Source organism: Pyrus communis, chromosome 1 (genome assembly GCF_963583255.1).
Source record: "Pyrus communis chromosome 1, drPyrComm1.1, whole genome shotgun sequence".
Taxonomy (NCBI): domain Eukaryota; kingdom Viridiplantae; phylum Streptophyta; class Magnoliopsida; order Rosales; family Rosaceae; genus Pyrus; species Pyrus communis.
This window is the reverse complement of record NC_084803.1, coordinates 18,298,179-18,317,257: the sequence shown is the minus strand read 5'-3', so window position 1 is coordinate 18,317,257 and position 19,079 is coordinate 18,298,179. Positions and strand designations below refer to the sequence as shown.

The 19,079-nt window shown below is 38.4% G+C and overlaps 1 protein-coding gene across 1 annotated transcript; it reads right to left on the bottom strand.

Moving 5' to 3' along the window:
- Positions 1 to 2,405: 2,405 nt before the first annotated feature.
- On the bottom strand, positions 2,406 to 6,071 carry LOC137745816 (probable disease resistance protein At5g66900). The gene is made up of 5 exons (XM_068485831.1): positions 5,318 to 6,071; positions 4,471 to 4,874; positions 3,857 to 4,218; positions 3,571 to 3,779; positions 2,406 to 3,417 (listed from the first exon to the last, which is right to left on the bottom strand). Exons 1-5 carry the CDS (start codon positions 5,937 to 5,939, stop codon positions 2,588 to 2,590), a joined length of 2,427 nt encoding a protein of 808 aa, XP_068341932.1. The 5' UTR covers positions 5,940 to 6,071; the 3' UTR covers positions 2,406 to 2,587.
- Between the last annotated feature and the right edge of the window lie 13,008 nt (positions 6,072 to 19,079).

The following is a 19,079-nucleotide window of genomic DNA, read 5'->3' as shown; positions in this document are numbered from 1 at the left end:
CGGGAAAAGGAAGAGTCCCATCAGGAACCCCACGTTAAAAAAGAATCCCTTGGACCTGAGTTTGATTATTCAGCCTACTCAAGATTTCTCATAGCCCAAATAATCAAGGGGCTAATGTTGGGGCCCACAAATGTCACATACCAATCTAACTAAGTCTTAAGGCCTAATTGTCATGCAAAGCCTACATTCAAGCTCAAACATATGTCAAGGCACTAGATTGACAAGGAATATATTTACAAACATGCCATGCCACGGTGATTAAGCCGAATATTCATGCCATGCTCATGCGTATTCATCACGCCATGCTTCCTTAGTCATTAATCATGCTTAGCCCAAGCCATATTCAGGGTTTGTTAAGTGGATTATGGTGTGGATGGTTAGGAAAGGTTAACGGGCCTACATATAATCGAGGTCATGGAAGACTTTGGGTTGTTTGGGGCCCAAAAATCCAAGCTCATGCCCTTTGCATTCCACGTAGGCATCATTGAGAAAGAATTAACCTAGTTTACCCCTTTCCTTAGCAAACCAACTCCCTTAGATATAACTAAACTAGATTCTTACATTAAATGCATGCTAAGCCCAGCAAGTTAGGCATTTAATGCTGACTTTCCCTTCCCAGCCTGCACAGACAATCAACGTGCAAAGTCGTGAAGCGCGTTACTAGAATTAACGTCTGCGAAAGGACGCCCTAGGAAAGCCGCGTCTCGGGAAAAAGTAAATTGTAGGTCTCAACAATGCAGCTATCTTATACCAAAAGATGAATGACAGGAAGCCTAGGGAGAAGGAAAGGGAAGACCAAGCCACAAGGGAGATTCCTTAGAAGCCTAGAGAAGAATCCTTCACTAACATAAGGAGGAGGATAAGCCATTAGAGGGGGATCCGAGGGTAGAATACAGAGAGAGATATGAGAGAACGCAAGAGAGAGAACCACTAAGGAAATAAGCCTAGAGAGTTCCATTTAGTCCAAAAGCATACTTCAAGCCTCAAGCATCACTATTCATGCAACCTTAGTAATTGCCACAACCTTCCATCAAACATCTCAGCCATTAGAAGCCTTACTATCACCCTAAGAAAGCCCAAATCACCCAGCAAAGAATGCCATGCAACCATGCAAATCCCTTCTCTCTCATGTAAACTTATAATCTTCTAGCTTCGACACCATAATTCACTTGAGCAAGTCATTATTTTGATCAATCATGTCATCTTCGAGCCGTTGATGTTACCGGGGTATTTCCTAAGACAAGCTAACTCTTTCGAGATATTCCGAGACTTGGTACGAATCTACACCAAGGAGACAATAGGACGTTCTCAAAGTTCAAATCTACCTCAACCTAAAAAGTCCCCCAACATTTATCAACATTAAAGTTTTTGTGCTTATGCTATGAAAACATAAGGAAATTATATGCTTCCCTACTGATCACATGAGATTTGTCATGTTCAATGCACATATGAATTGATCTCATTTATGTGTATTATACGTTTATTGACAAATTGATCCCGTTTGCATGAATTATAAGTTAACGAAAAATGACAAACAATGAAAATTTTATGTGAGTAGGCTATATATTGTAATTCCCTTATTTTCTCAAAATATATATGCAAAAACTTCAATGTTAATTAATAAAAATCAACTCTCCTTTTTAGTGAAAATGTCAGCTATCTTTTCTAATGTACAATTATTTTGTTTCAAAACTAATTATACAAAAATACTTCAAGAGATCAATTGGAGAAAAGAACCCCTTCGTCTACTTAATTGTCATGCTCTAATTGATTTGTAGCTGTTGAATTTCTTTGTGGCCTTCATATTACAAAGCCAAGTCGGGCTTTTAAAGTATTGACATGCTCTAATTAATTCGGTAGAATAACAAGTCAATCACTGTAGTCTATAAAATGACAAATATTAGGGTTTTGTTTCCTTGCCTATTAGGGTTAGGTTAGTTTATATACATACATACATATATATATATATATATATAAATGGTACTTTGTAACTCTATAGAATAACAAATCAATACCAATGTAGTCTCTTTAGTTTATCTAGCCTTCTCGGCGAATTTGGAATGTTCAATGTCAATAATATTTCTAGTTTTGTAATCCGTTTGTTCTTTCAATGGTGTTATGCGTACAACGTACTTGAATTTAAACTCCCTTAGCATTACCCTTGAAATAAAACAATAATGTTGTGGGCTATTTAACTGAAGGGGAATGGAGAGGTGAAGCAAGAGATAGAGGAGAAACAACAATTAAATTAATACATTGCACCATCACTCATGGATTGGATAAATTAAAGGTAGTTATTTTTGAACACTTATTTTCTTTCCAAGCACTTCTCCCTGCAATAAATTGCATCAACACCCATTAATTGGATAAATCAATGGAAAATCAATGAAGAGTTGAACAATGAAAAGTGGAGACATGTTATATACAATAATACCCATGGTGGATAATGACGGTAATCCTACAGCACGGCCATGTTATTTACAAACACATAAAACATAAAATAGTAGTAAATTACAAAAGAAAAATAACATTACACAATCGCACTGCATACATTGCACCAACACTCATTGATGGAAGGACCATGGCCTTAGGGTGGAAGCTTGTTGAGCCAACTTAGGTTGATATCTTCTTTGATCACCTTTATGTGTATGTTTGTGAGAAATGGTAAGAAGGGTTCCCATAAAGTTTTTGTCTCCTCGTCGCATATCACTTCATTCAACTGCTGAATATCCATAACAGAAGCAGGCAGCTCTTTCAGTCTTGAACACTGGCTCACGTTGATCTTTTCCATGCTGCACATTGCACCAATATCCTCGGGCAACTCCTCTACGCTAAAGCAATCAGATATGTCAAGAAATTTCAAAACTATAAGGTTCCTAATAGAGCGTGGCAACTCTAACAATTCTGCACAAGACCTAAGCCTCAACACTTCTAGATTGACTAGCTTTCCGATGTCTGCAGGCAAGGCAGATAGCTTATGACAGTTGGTGATGCTAAGCTTCTTAAGGTGAACAAGGTCACAAAGGTTGGCAGGAAGTTGCACGAGATCATGGCAATAATCTATGTTCAATTCCACTAGATTTGGCAGTGCATCTAAAATTTGGACCAAACCTTGGCCGATATCACACATGAAAAAAGAAATCTTTTGTAAACTTTTCAACTGTTTGAGGACCTTGCTTATGGAAGGAATTGAAATACGTTCTAATCTAATTCTCCTAAGATTTGGTAGCGAACCAAGTAGTTCAAAATTATCTAGTTCTGCAGGTAACGAACCATAATTTTGTAGTATTAGAACTTTTAGTTTATCCATTTTCTCCACAAACTCAGGTAAGGCATAGTTCTTTGTTTGAAAATTCAGAACTAGAACCTCTGCTTCGGGTACTTGAATGTTTGGCCATTTTGCTGAGAAGGCACCATCTGCAAACAGTGAGCATTAAGATATTAGCGTGGGTTGAAATTAAATGTGTGGAAGTCCTATTGAAGTTTTAGTATGAATGAGCATGTCTGTGAGTGCACACGTGTGTCCCGAGTGCACATGTATAAGTATTTACTAAGAGAGATTGATGGAACCTGTTGAGATAGATAATAGTTGAGCCTTGATCGCTTGATACTTTTGTTCTGTCAACCAATTAGGAAGTTTGTCCCCACATATGTTCATAAATAGTCGTTTCCTATGTTCTATTGGGTCTTGACTCGCCTGATGGATCGCCAACTCTCTAAGCATGTCATGCTGGGTGACAAAGTGTTCAGTATAATAGCCATCGGCCTCCCTCTCATGCCTGGATGATCAATACTAATTTCTTTAATGATTTGTTCAGCATACATTGAAATAGAAAATTATGAGCAACTTGCATACCTTGTGACAGCAAGATTAGCTAAACTTCGGGAGGTGAGCTCATGAAGGTTGGCAATGGTCAGAATTTCCTCATCTAGACCATATAACTCTGCCCACATATCAATGAGGGCGGCAGCAGCAATTCTTTGGTCCTCTGGAAAAGAACCTAGATCGAGGAAGCATTCCTTGATGATAGCCCTTTCGTTATCCAAGGCATCTAAGCTGCTTTGGAGGCAAGCAAGTAAATCCTTGTCAGAATCAAGAATAGAGGAACCTTTGCACCATTCTACAACTCTTTTCTGCCAGATTTCTAAAGGCTGGCCGCGAAGTGATCTCCCGACCAATGCAATGGCAAGTGGGCATCCCTTACAATGCTTGATAATCTGCAATTTAAATATCCAAAATGAATTCAGTTACTATTATTTGATTTTTATCGTTGAAAATCATCTAAAGCCTAAAAGGTTTCATAAAGATAATAAAATTGTAAACTGTCTACTCTTTCATTCTTCTTACTTCATTCTTCACCGTTCATTAACGTGTGTGGATGCTCAAACGTTATTTCTTTACCCTCTTCTGAGGCATAAATAATCATTTAAATATATATATATATATGGTATTGTGGACTAAGAAATCACCTTTCTCGAAAGATCTTCGTAAGTATAAGAGCTCTTGTCCTCCAAGGATGCTGAATAGTGAAAAAGAGCCATTGCATCTTCATCATTCAATGGTGACAAATGATAAGGAGAACCGAATCTTGGAAATGCAAATCTTGATGTGACCAAAATCTTGTAATTTGAAAACTTGAATTGATCAAACTTCTCAAGAAGGGACTCTGATCCTGACCAAACATCATCCAGGACAAACAGTAGAGGATTTTGTCTTGATTCCTTCAGAAATTGTTGCAACCAGTTTGCTGCCATGACTTCGTTTTCGAAAGCAGGCAGCTCGGACCCCTTCCGTTGATATAGTTCGTGTACAATAAGGTCCAAGTTGGGCTTTTTCGAGACATTGACAAAGAAGATGTTATTCTTGAATGTATCTATCCAAACAGGATGTAAGAAAGGTGTTAATAAAAGGTTGACTAGATATGTTTGCAATTCTCAGATCATGCAAGTAATCAAACAGGAGCTTATTGCTAGACTTGTTAACTCTAAGAGGAAGGCATCAGCTTAACTTACCACTAGTACAAAGAAAATCATGTCAGGTTCATATCACGACTAGTTATTTGTTGGGCATGCCCATATAGGTCTTTCTAATCTTTCTTATATTCCTTTCGTGCGCTTTAGTTTCATGTCCCCTTCGTTGTAGTTTTTATTTTCTTTAACAAATTTTGGTTACTGTGTATGTTTGGAGGGAGTATAGCGGACATTTTATAGGCCCTAGCGCGAAGTCTACTCGCATAATCCTCTACACGGTGTATTACTTTTTAACTAGGATGTAAAACTTAACCAAAAAAAAAAATTGAAATCGTAAATAGCATACCCTTGACTTCTTGATCTTGACAAAACATTTTAGCCAAGGTGGTTTTCCCACATCCTCCAGCAGCAGTCAGCACAAGCATAGACACCTTTTCATCCTTAAGGAGCTTCATCTTCAACTCCTTCAACGGCAAATCCAACCCGACTGTAACGGATGGCGGTTCAGGCACTGCAGACGAACATTTAATCATTTCAGGCTGATTAGTTTTTATCTTCAAACTCTCTTCTATTCGAGAAAGCACCGTCTCGATATTCCTCAAAGAAACCGACGTCTCCCTCGCATCCCTCATACCCTGCAGTTTAAGCACATCAAACACTCTTCGAAGAGATTTATCCAGTTGGTGAAGCTTCTTGGTGTATGTGTGTTTTCTCCACACGCCAACTTTGCTGCACTTATGAACAAGCTTTGCTCCTTCCTCCATCTGTATTGCATAATTTTGCAGTCCCTCTTTCGAGTTATACTTTTCGATGTCTTTGATGAGAGGTTGTAGAGAGTCCAGTGTGGATTTGATGTCTCCGAGGATGTGTTGGAACATTGTATTCTCCTCCTGCACTGATTTTACAGCATCAAACAGCAGTTGAAATGACGTTCTCCGAGCACCCATTCCGGCCGAAGCCACACACATAATTTACGGAAACAAAGAGACTCGGAACTTAATTCAATTACGTAATCTGTTATTGGGTGATGAAAGAACAACAGAATTCCAATGGTTTACAGAGAGAACGTAAAATAATCTAGTTTGATGAGAAACTGAGAATGTTACGCGCGTTGTTTGTTTTGGACTCTGAGTTTCAGCACACGTATATATGCTTAGTGAAAGAGTTAGGAAGCGAGACGAGACACGGAAGTACTCGCCACATGTTTCGATATTACCCTGCTTTCAAGTAACGAGACACGTCTAGCCACATGTTTCGATATTACGTGCGTTGTTTGTTTTCACTGCGATTCAGCACACATATATATAGGTTAGCGAACGAGTTGGGAAGACAGACGACACACCGAATTTTCTAGCCACATGTTTTGGTATCACCGTCTTTACCATGCGTTCAAATCAACACGCCACAAGTTCAAATTATATTTTTTATAAAGTGTCTTTTAACACATGTTCAGATATTTTAAAAAGTGTTTTTGTCATGAATTGTCCTTAAAATTGACATTTGTCTAGCCTTCTCACTTTATATACGATCTATTTGAGATTGGGACAAAAATTCTCAATTGATAAAGTTATTCTATGATATTTTGATAGCTTAGAATTCTAAGTTAACAGAAGTATTCTATGACATTTTGAAAGCTTACATAGCACTCTCACTTTTTATACGGCCTATTTGTGATTTAGACAAAGAATTCTAGGTTGATAGAGGTATTCTATGATATTTTGAAAGCTTTTATCTAGCTTTATCTAGCTTTCTCACTTTATATACGGCCTATTTGAGATTGGGACAAAGAATTCTAAGTTGACAGAGGTACTCTATGATATTTTGAAAGATTTACCTAGCATTCTCACTTTATATACAGCCTATTTAAGATTGGGATAGTTGTGACAAATCTAAACTACATAGTAATAGAACTTTGGTTGTCAATCAAAAGTTCATAAATATCATTCTAACCCCTTTATTAAAATTGAACAAAAGTTCAAAAAACATGGACAATTTAATAATTACATGAACATAAATTTTACACTAATCTCACAGCCATGTAAGTATAACATACGTCATTTATAATTAAAAAAAATTAAAATAACAATAGAAAAATGTCCACTTTAAAATTAAAACTGCCACATTATTTTCTCATAATTATTTTATTTTTTAGAATTTTTAAAATAATCAACACTTTATGATACAATACAAAATGAAATGAAATTGTTCATGTGTTGGGCTGGGTGTGTGCTAAAATAGATTTCAGTCTAGTTCACTATTTGTTGTATCAAAATGTAAGATAGACAAGATATGATGGGTTATGAATCTAAACTAGAGTGTGTTATTTAACATTGGTATCAGAGCCTAGGTTCCTGACGCGGCGGAAGGGGCGACCTGGAAAGGGCTACCTTAACAGGACGACCAAAGGGTGCGCCGCCGTTAAGAGTAAAAGCCACCAGAGTAAGGGCTACCGTGGGCGTCGGCTTCCGAACGGTGGTGTAATGTTATGATCCCACATCGCCTACACTTATGGGCGTGTAGGGGTGTAGGGGTGTAGGGGTTCTTAAGTCCTTGGGTCCTCCTACCTATTGGACTAGTCTTTTGGGTTGGGCTCTTTCCCTGGGCTTGAGAACCTAACACTTATAGAGATGACTTAAAATATCATGATGTTGGATGATAGTTATTTTAATAATTTTTTAATAATCTTATCTTCTTGCAAGTGGCAGTTCACCGCAGTGGTAGAATAGTGTCGTGCCCTTGTACGACGATGTGTATTTGAACCTTATCAGTGACTAATCTAACATCTAATTTACTAACGCTAGTCTTAAAAAAAAAATAAATAAATAAAAACAAAATCTTATCTTCTCCACTTTTTTTTCAATGAAGGAAACTTCGCAGAAAACGAGCAGAGCATACTCTAATTCATTGAAGGAATTATGGCTAACTGTTGATTTCTCCTGGTAACTGAAGGTCGCCAACCTTCGATTTGAAGGACGACAAGGAGAAAGGGGAAAGGACAAGCGAGGATACTAGCTGTAATTTTAAACCCTGGGTATTTTACCATTTAAACCATCTCTAACCCTCAGGTTAAAACTTAAAAATTTTAGCCCAAAAAATTTAGGTTTTAACCCAGAAATAGTTTTTTTAGTTCAATCCTTCTAGGTTAAAATTTTAGACCCAGATTATTAAAGAATGAATTTAGGCTAATTTTTTTTTCTTAAAGTAATTTTTTTAAAAATAAAAAATTATGTAAATTATCCTAATTTAATTTTATGAACATTCTAACCTAAAAATATTTAGATTCCCATAAATATTGAAAAATCACTAACTGACACTATGAAACTCGTGAAACACTATGAAAAAATATGAAACATATAAAAGAATTTCTTTTTATTTACTTTAGCCATTGGATTTAAATTTGAACCGTTAGATTTTTTTTTTTTTTTTTACCATTGGACTTCATCAAATTAGATCTTAACCATTGAATTCAATGAATTTATAAATATAAAACTAAAAAAATATACATATATGGTGGGCCAATTCCATTAATCCTGGGGTAAATCTAGGCTAAATTTGGCCCAGAAATGAGTTTTAAGTTTTAACTCATATTTACCCTAAGGGTTGGAGCATATTGAGGTAAATTTAGAACCTAAAATTTGAGTTTTACCTTAAGGTTAGGTCTTACCAAACCTACAACAAATTTTTCAGTAAGTTGTTTTTTAAATAATTTCAGCAACTCCAAATTCGAACTCCATTATAGCATCTCTAATAGCAGATAAAGTACACATTAATGTAAATCTTCTAATAGAAAATGCAAAATGTCTAGAAATGTACAATTTAAATTTTTTCAATCGAAAAGCTCTCAAATGATTAATGTAAAATATCTATTTTCGCCAAAACATGTAAATAAAGTATATGTTTCCATATTTAAGAGGTGGACTAAAAAAATATGTATAATAATTTTCGTTGGTTAAAAGAAAGCAAAAATAAATGAGATCTCAAATTTACATCTTTCTGATTATAATAGAATTCATGTTTACACTTCCCGAAAATACTCTTATCAAAATTGTACTAGAAAAAAAAAATACTCTTATTCAAAAGCATGGATTTTTGGAATGCTAATGTATAAGAAACTACTCCTAATGGCTCACTCCCTTCCCCTACCAAAATCTTATATTTATAAAATTTACAACTCCCAGCCCTTTTCTTCACTTGTGGCCAGTGGTAGCCCATCCCAGTTCTCCTAGCCTTACTATTCTTTCATCTCATGGATTGTCGTAGATTTATTTTTCGTTTTGATATTTCTGTCAATAAGAGGCTTCTTGGTGAGGTTACTTGTGAGTCTCTCCTAGTGAGTATTTTAATTTTTTGTTGGTGTGTTATTAGCTCCTCTCGGGTCTACTTTGCTGTTCTTTGTAGCTTTGATGACAATGATGAGAACAAAATCCATATGGGTAGACTCTATTTTGTTCGTTGCCAATTCCTCTTCAAGTAGGCATTGCTCATCAAATTGTGTCTTCATATGCGTTATATTGCAAATTTTGTGTGTCTAATTCGCTAATTGTTTGACAATTTCATCATGAATGAAGGCCGTCAATATTTTTTTTTTTTTTAATTTGAGTGGGATGACTTTAAGAATTGGATGGGTTCCTTTGCGTATTCTCGTGCGTGGGAAAATCCATACAGGCATACATACACACCTTTTTATTCAAACTTTTCTAATAAAAAATGGTAGATCTTTTAAAAGAAATAGTTTTGGTAAAAATCAATGTATTGACAAAGATCTATAGCTGATACATCACACTCTTCACAGTAAATTGTATGAAATGGTAGCCAACGCAAAAAAGAACCGTATCGTTCTTGGAAACGTCCCGCGATCTCAGCGAGCCAACGCAAAAGCTGGATTAAAGTAAATAAAGCATATTGAACAGGTAACCAAAACAGTATCGTTCCTGGAAACGTCCTGCGATCTGAGAGAGCCAACGCATACGGCGGAGTCAAAGCGTATTGAAAGGTGTTTTGACATGGACAATAATAATAATAATAACGAAAGCGCATTGGGCCAGCGGGCGACCTCAACAAACAAAACTTTCGCCTTTTTATTTATCCTCTGACGATTCATTTCCCAACTTCGAAGAAACGGTAATGAAAAAGAGTAGGGTAAAGTATAAAAAATTACGTGTCATAATACTTTCATACTTTATTTTTTAAAATTGATAATATCATATCTTATCTTTAGAATTTGGTCCAATGTTATACCTTCCATTACTTGATCGTTTACTTTTCAGTTAAATGTTAACGTGGCTTGATTCGGAGCCTACTTTGTCACGAAGGTTTTCCTATTCCACCTCAATGGGATCTGGATTTTTTTTTTTTTTTTTTTGCCTCCTCCTTCTTTTGCAGATTTGGGTTTTTTTTCTTCTTCTTCTTCTTCTTCCTCCTCCTCCTTCCTCTTTCTTTTGCAGATTTGGGTTTTTTTTTCTTCTTCTTCTCCTCCTTCTTTTGCAGATTTGGGCTTTTTTTATATTTTTTTTTTCTTCTTCTTCTTCCTCCTCCTCCTCTTTCCTCCTTCTTCTTTTCCTCCTTCCTCCCAATGACTTGAAAGTTCTAAGCTCAATCCACGAAGGCATTTGTGGAAATCACTTCGGAGGTCGATCCTTAGCACAGAAGGCTCTCAACACAGGTTACTGCTGGCCTACCATACACCGAGATGCTAATGAGTTAGTACAAAAGTGCGACCGTTGTCAACACTACAAGCAGGTACCAGCACTTCCTACCAGCGAAGCTACACTCGCAGACAAATCCTTAGCCGTTCATGCAGTAGGTAATTGACCTGGTAGGACCTATGTCGCCTGCTACTAAGGGCAAAGGCATGATGATCGTGGCAACTGACTATTTCACCAAATGGGTAGAAGCAGAGCCCAAGACGACCACGACTCAGACGGACATAGAGCACTTCATATGAAGGAACATCATTTGCCGATTTGGCATCCCTCAGTCCATCGTCACCGACAACGGCCTACAATTTGTGGGCAATGATTTGGCAAAGTTCTTCTAAAAGTATGGCATCAAGCAGCACATGTCCATGCTGAGATATCCTCAAGGCAATAGGCAGGTCGAAGCATCCAACAAGATGATCCTCGACTACCTCAAGAAATCCCTCACGAACAAGAAAGGAAAATAGCCAGATGAACACCCCAGATGTCTATGGGAAATATCACACCACCAAAAGATGAACAACCAATGAGACTCATTTCTCTTTGTCATTTGACTCAAAAGCAATCATTTATCTCAATGTCGTTAAGCCAAGTATCACCACTCTACTACTAAGCATTGAGCATAACAGTAGGGAGATGGCCACAAGCTTAGATATGGCAAAAGAGAAGCGCGAGCAGACCATCACCAGCATTGTAGCTTACCAGCAGCAGCTCCTCCACAAGCTTAGATATGGCAAAGGAGAAGCGCGAGCAGACCATCACCAGCATTGTAGCTTACCAGCAGCAGCTCCTCTCCAGCTACAACAAAAGGGCCAAAATCTGGCAATTCCAGCCCAAAGATCTAGTCCTAAGAAAAACCTTCATCACTACCCGCAAAGAAGGCTCCAAAAAGATGGATCTCATCTGGAAAGGTCCGTACAAGATCAGTAGAGTAGGTGGCAAGAGTAATTACATCCTCACTACTATGCAATGACAAAAAGATCAAAAAGTAGTGGAACGCCTACAATTTGAGGAAGTACCATATGTGACCTCCAACTACATCAAAGCCCGAAGACTTAAGCAGCTCAACAGGCACCACCTCACAAGCTAAGGATTATCCAGTTGTTATGCAGTTCCTACATTACAGCTAAGTTCTCGTTCGTTTCACTCATTTTTCAATGAGGAATTCAGAAGTAATCACAACTTGGCTCAGCTGCATGCTTACAACAACTGATCACTTCTGCACTTCAAAAGAAAACTGTGCCCTTAAGAACTCATAGCAGGAATTACGCCCTCCCGAGGGACCAACCATGTTCTCCAGTGCAAGAGGGTAAACTAATTCCCCGATACGCACATGGATCAGCTCTCCAAGACGGGAAGATAAACTTTACACTCCAAATATCCAGACGTGGATGATAATGGCTACCCTAGTATAACTAGATGCACGATGGCTTGTGTCGGCATTCCTAGAAGTAGCCACAATAGTCTTTTTCAAGGCTTAACTAACTGAAGGATTTTGGGTTTCTTGGCCTAATCCGCAGGGAACCGGTCCCTAGAGATGGAATGGGCACATTACGCAGTATATCCGATGAACGGCTGCCCTGGAACCCTAAAGCTGCTACCGAGTGCACTAAGGTAACCTATGGTTTCTAGAAGACTGCCTATGGCTTGCCTTTCGAGCAATAAAGCCATGCTAGACTTATACAACCGTATATTCTTGTGAAAGGTTAAACAAGCTAGCGTGTATATATGAAGCTTTATCCACTGCCGTCACGCTACATAGTCGATAAGCTTTACCTCTACCAAGCGCAGAACAACTTACACAAAGTCCTAAAGTGTTGTGATACTTGCTATGCAACCTACAGATTTAGAGAAAGCCAAGGTTAACAGCCTAGTGGTTACACGAACTTGTCTACTTCTGTAAGTAAGGCATCTAGCCGCCAACCCTATGGCTAACAACTTTGCAAAGTTCTATACCAACACTTACGACTGCATAGGCTACGCAGGCTTGTCTACTTATAGAAAAGTAGTACGTCTGCCGTTGGTCTATAAAGTCTAAAGGTTAGGGCATGAACAAAAGAAGCGAAGATGAAGAAAAGCGAATGAAACATGTTTATAAACAATTAGCAAAGGCCGAAGGAGTTCAAGCAAAACAAGAGTTACAAGGAAAAACAAAGAAAATCCTAAAGGCTACCTAGAAGACTACACTTCAACAGCTTGGACATCCCACGACTACTCGGTCGCCATACCTTCAGTAGCCGCGACACTCTTAGCAGCGTCATCATCCAGCGCTTCAACCCATGCTGCTCCAGCCTGAGCACCAACTTCTCAAACTACTTCACCAATGGAAACCTCAAAAATAAAAGCAAGCAAGTCTTCCAAATAAATAGAGAAGGTCTCGAAACCTCGAGCCTATCCTTGTCACCCTTCAATTGCTCATTTTTCTTGAACAGACCAACACGGACGCGCTGCAGCTGATCCACTTCTTTCTTTAGACTTTTGTTGATCTTCAGTACACCTTAAAGTTCCAACACTTGGGGTTCAAGCCTATCGACGATTCTGTTGAAGTGGATCACTTGATTAGAAGCAGCAATCAACTTTTCATCCTTTGCACGAGTAGCGAAACGAAGCTCAGAAACTGCAAACTCAAGATCTTGAATCTGAGGTATGTAACATCCAATCTCCTTCTATGCACTTTCATACTTAACTTGGATCGCGTCAAGCCTAGTTTTCAAGTTAAAGATCTCTTGGCGAGCAGTCTCAAGCTACAGAGAAGTGAGGGCAGAAATATTAGACCTATTCAAAGCAACGAACTCAAAATCCAGCCTCTTGTTCTCCTCGGCCGAGGAATAAGCTTCAGCTGTCATAGTCTTCACCATCTCTTTGGCAGCCTTGCTATATCTGCATTATAGCAAGCAAATCGGTCATTTGTATATTTCACAAAGGAACTTACGTAAACAAACCTTTCTAACGCCATCAACAAACTTGGCACAAGCATTCATGTCTTCAAGTAGATCTGGTTTCAAGAGCACACGAATCTTAGTAGCTTCCCTAGAAGCAAGCTTAGTGGATTTCTCACAGCTGCCCATGCAAGCAGTCTCCTCCTTCCCAACAGGCAAATCAGTCTCAATAGCAGAGGGAGTAGGCATTGGCGCCATTTTAGCAGCAGAGTCCACCTTATCACTCTTTATAATAGTAAGTCTCTCCAAAGGTGAACTAAACTTAGCTCCCAACAAACGTCTTGGTACAGACTTCGGCATTGAGGGCATGACAGGACCTTTATGCTGAGCAATCCTATCAGCAATCATACTAGCCATTCTTGACATAGCAGGCGCCACATGCTCATATCTAACAGCCTCATTTTTCTTCCCATTGGAAGAAGTCATGTCAATGACAGGCCTCTCGGCAACAAGCAGACCTTCACAAGCAGCGGAATAAGTCTTCAGTTTTTCTCAACCGGCATCTCTTGAGCAGACAGGGAAAATCTCTTCTTTCCGCGTTTATTCATAGTAGGCTCAACGACAACGTTCAGATGAGCCTACGCATCCGCCTTAATCATCTTTACCTCCTCTCTTGGGAACAACCCATTTCTCCTGACGAAGAGGATTAAGCAACCAACGCCATTCACAATGCTCAGCAGGGGAGCTCAACCCATACCGACTTTTCCCTCATTTTTCTCTCAGACCAGTAGGCAGAAGGCATGCATGCCCAGCATTTTAACTGCCCATGAGGCCTGCGACCTCCTCGTTTCTCTTAATCGTTGACCTGGCCCGCGTCAGGTCCTAAAGCCCAAAGGACATGAATCATGCACGCTTCAATCCGTGGGCCCAGCCACACAGCTGCCCTTGGCTTTAGCCAAACCAAGCAGCCCAAGCAGTGGTCCCTGCCACAACACTTCCTCAGCTCATGCCGAGCTGACTCCTGACCCTTACCAACCGACGTGCCACATTACCCTGACGACTGCCCTGCGATAGCACTATCCAAGAAGAAGTAAAGAAAATTAAATTTTTCTTACATTGGTGCGGCACGGAGAAGACAAAGAAATCAACGAAAGACGGTCATTTGCACCGGACAAGATGTAGAAGATTGCTAAATGAGGGGGAACAAATATCCTCTAAGCTCTCTCTTTCTCTCTCTCTCTCTCTCTTTTATAGGGCGTCGAGGTGCCAGAAGATGCAGACCTCAACGACAAAAAGGGAGATGGAAGCTACGAATTAATGGAGTTCTACTCATTTCTTCTTTACACGCTTATAGGATTTCTTTTTAATTTTATTTTTCACTCCTTCTTCAAGATTTTATGTCATTTTAGGTTTATTTTTTGTTTTGAATATTAATTAAAATCCACATGAGCATCTATTTCATTTAATGAATAAATAAGGACTCTTGGTTGTCATGTGATCTAAAGGCTTAAAAAAGTGTAAAAATAGTTATCAAAAATGTTTGTCCCTTAACCTATCCCATATATATATATATATATATATATATATATATATAGTAGTACTATATACTTTTAAACGTGTGTGTGTGTATGTATGTCAGGGTTAATAATATGTGCAATAATTATGTGTTCATTGTTATTAATTAAGGTGAGTAATAACATTTATTGATTTATTTTGAACATTGTGATAGAAGTTGTAAATATTTTGTAATAAAAAGTCAACTACTTTTCTATTTGGCAGCCTTTTAAACTTGGGTTTTATTTGGATGTTTAAAACTAGTTAGGTTTTTGTTTAGGAAATAAGAGTTGCAAGGTCACTATCTAAACAACCGTAATTTTTTTTTTGCAAGAAATAATATTCTTACGATCTATTTGTAACCATCATTTGTATCATTTCTTTGATAGAGATGAAACCTACATATATTGGTGGGTCTTACTTGACACGCCCCGATCCCGATATTCCCCGAATACCAGAGTATACAACTAACTAGAACACTAAAAGAAATAATATAAAATTGAATGAATAAAAGAATAGGTCCTACACCGAGAGGACTCGAAGATGTCGATGCTGAAGTGCCTTGACACTAGGATTGTATGACTCGATTCTAAGTCCTGAAGGGTGCGCAAAACAAACATGAATGGACCAAGTTGATATATATATATATATAAAATAAAACAATTATCAACGTACTAACCCCCATGTTTTATGGAAGCACATATAACATGATAAAATAGGTTTTTTGAAACCTAGCATGCCCTGCAATGTCTCAAATCATAACTTGTATATATAATAATCACTAGTGAATGTCCGATAACCACCATGCCCGATGCCGGCTCCCCGTCTCTGAACAGACAATCAGAGGAAAATATACTCCAAGCCCCATGCCGACTCCCCGTCCTTGTGCTAATAGCCAGAGGAAACACACTCCAGGTTCTATGCCAACACCAAACCGTCGCTCGGGATGGACCGGAATTTTTCCCTACGTCCCGTAGCGAAATAAGGACCACTAGGTAAGTACAAAACCATTGAACATACATATATTGAAAAACAACTTCATAGTATAAATTAATATATCATCTATACTATAAAAAGGTGTTCTAAACATGTTCTAAATATCATATCGTCATCCATCAGATATTTTATAAGAACACGGGTTATAGGAAAAATAGTAATAATTCAAACTAGCCTTAGTAAGCATGTTATGTCATAAAACGTTTCATAAAACATAGTCATCAAATCATGCTTTTCATGTATGCATTTCTACTATCAAAAAGAGGTCCACTCACAGTACTTTGCCGCCCAAGAGCCACGCAACTAGCGAAGACGGAAACGCCACAAATAATTGCCCCTAAGCACATAAAGGGTATATTTAGTCAAACTCTACTCAAATGATTGAATTTGGGAAAACAGACTTCAAAAATAGGTCCAGGACGTCGGAATTAGCCTAGAAGAGGTCCCAGACGAAAACCCGAAAAGTTAACAAAAAGTCAACAGTCAAAGTCAACGCTGACTTTCACCGAGTTAACGGTCAAACCGGGTCCAAGTCAAACGGATCTGAGCTTGGATCCGAATTGGGCCTGAGTTCTGGGCTTGGGTTCTGATAGGTTTGGAACCTGGGTTAGTAGGTTTGGGCCGAAAGGTCCTAGGTCCAAGGCCTGGTTCTACTTGGGTCTTGGGTTGGGGAAAAATGGGCTGGGCTCCCAAGGGTTTCTAATGGGTTAGGTTGAATGGCCCAAAGGCCTATCTACAAGGGTTTTGGGGTTTAAACCAAATAAAAGGAAGAGGGTTTGGGTTTTAGTGGCAATGGGCCAAAGGCCCACATTTTACATGGCCCCAAGGCCCTGGTTCGAAGAGGCTTTGGGCTTGAAAGCCCCGCCTGAGTTCAAAACATGGGTCGTCGGACCCAAAGGAAGGAGAAGGCCAAAATTCGGCAAGAAAACTGAACAAACTTTAAATGTTAATAACTTTGTCAATACTCAACGAAATTAAGTGATTAAAAAACGGATCATAACTCTCAATGAGACAAAGAGAATGGTACCTCACACGACGTCTAACTCACCGTGGTTTGGCTGGAAAATTCCTCGAAAGCCTCAGAGGTAGTCGGAAACTAGGTAAGATTCAAATGGATATAACTTTTTCAATACTCAATGAAACTGGGTGATTCAAAAAGGAAAGTTGTAGTACTCAACGAGATTAAGAGATTGATACATGCACGTTGGCAAACTCACCATGGTTTGGCTGGAAATTGCCTCGAAAGAGGCGGTGCTCGTCGAAAAACTAGGGAAGTTTTTCCCCGTGAGGTTCCTACGTCCAAACATCGATAACACTTCTTAAAACCACTTCCTAACATACATTAAGACATGATCTACAACTTTTGGATGAGGTTCAAGGTTTGCCTTAGCCGGAAGAGGAGGAAACTCGCCGGAGAACTTCGGTGAGCAGTGTAGGCCGAGAGAAAAATAGGGGTTTGGGGTGTTATCTTTCGATTCTAACTCACTAGGGTGTTAATGGAGATATTGATGTTGTTGTGGAGTTGTTTGTTGGTGCGAAAAACCCTTGGAGGGGGCTGAGATAGAGAGAGTCGAGAAGGAGTGATAAGGGAGAGTGAGGGAGAAGAAAGAACTGAAAGAAAATGGAGTAAGAGACCAGGGACACAAATCAGGGATGGGCCCCTTGGGCACCATTTAAGACCCAAAAACCATTTTTAAAAGAAAAATATCCCCAAACTTAGTGAAAATACAAAAAAACTCTTTTTGTTTCGTAAATCCCGAGACGGGTTGTTACATTACTTTTGTTAGTTTTTTTGTATCGTAAATCCCGAGACGGGTTGTTACATTACTTTTGTTAGAAAGATGGGACCTTCATCTCCTTAATAGGAAAAAACTTAAACGTTGTTACTAAAAATTAGCTCTCCTTTTTTTGTAAAAATATCAACAATCTTTTCTAATGTACAATATTTGTTTCTGTTGAAAACATTGGCATTGTTATGAATGCCCACACACAGGTTTTTCAATGCCCACAAATGAGATGTAGACTTTGGAAACAAAAGGATTGTATTTTTTAAGTCATGTGATGTAAATTTCAACATGTAATAATGCGAGTTGCTCTATAAATAAAGCACTCGACTGCAATCAAAATACAGAGAAAGAAAGGAAAGATAAATAACATCATTATCTATTCTTACCTCTTTTATTTGTCATCCTCTTATGTTATAGTTACAGTGTAATATTTTACACCTACTTCGCTCTTGTCACTAGTAAAAGTTATCTCTCTAACTTTGACCTATTTATAACACGTTATCAGCACGACTCTTTAAATATAACCATTCCTCATTTCTCTTCGCCGAAAGGAAAAAAAAAGTTTCCTCTAAGGATTTTACTGTTCATCTTCTTCCTCTGCCTCAACTGCTGGATATACCCTCACGAAAAACTGTTTGCACCATGCCTGCTTTTATTTCTCAACCTAACAGTTACATATATCTTTGATTTCTTGTTTGGTGTAGATCTTGATTACTAACCTAGTGTTTATTTATGTTAATTTTACTGCAATCCAAGATGGTGCGGTACAATTGCCCATCTTGAACTGCAAATTTAATCTTATTGCAATCCATGATGGTGCGGTATCATCTCCTATTTTGGACTGCAGATCTAATTTTACTGCAAATTTTAGGTGGAGCGGTATTATCGCCCATCATACCCTTATATTTAAATTTGCCTGCTGTTTAATTTCATTGCAATTTTAAGTGGTGCAGTATAATCGCCCACCCTACTTTGTATATTTAAATTTTCCTGCTACTTGAGTGGTGCGGAATAATCGCCCATCCTATGTTATGAGAATGGTGCAGTACAATCGCCCTCCTCATTCATCATGTAAATCTCGAGCCAGAAGTTTCGAAATGAAAAATTTGTAAGAACCAGAAGTTCTAACACTACATCCCCCAGATTACATATTATTGCAAGTTCTTACACATCTCAATTTTCTTTCAGAAAAGAAA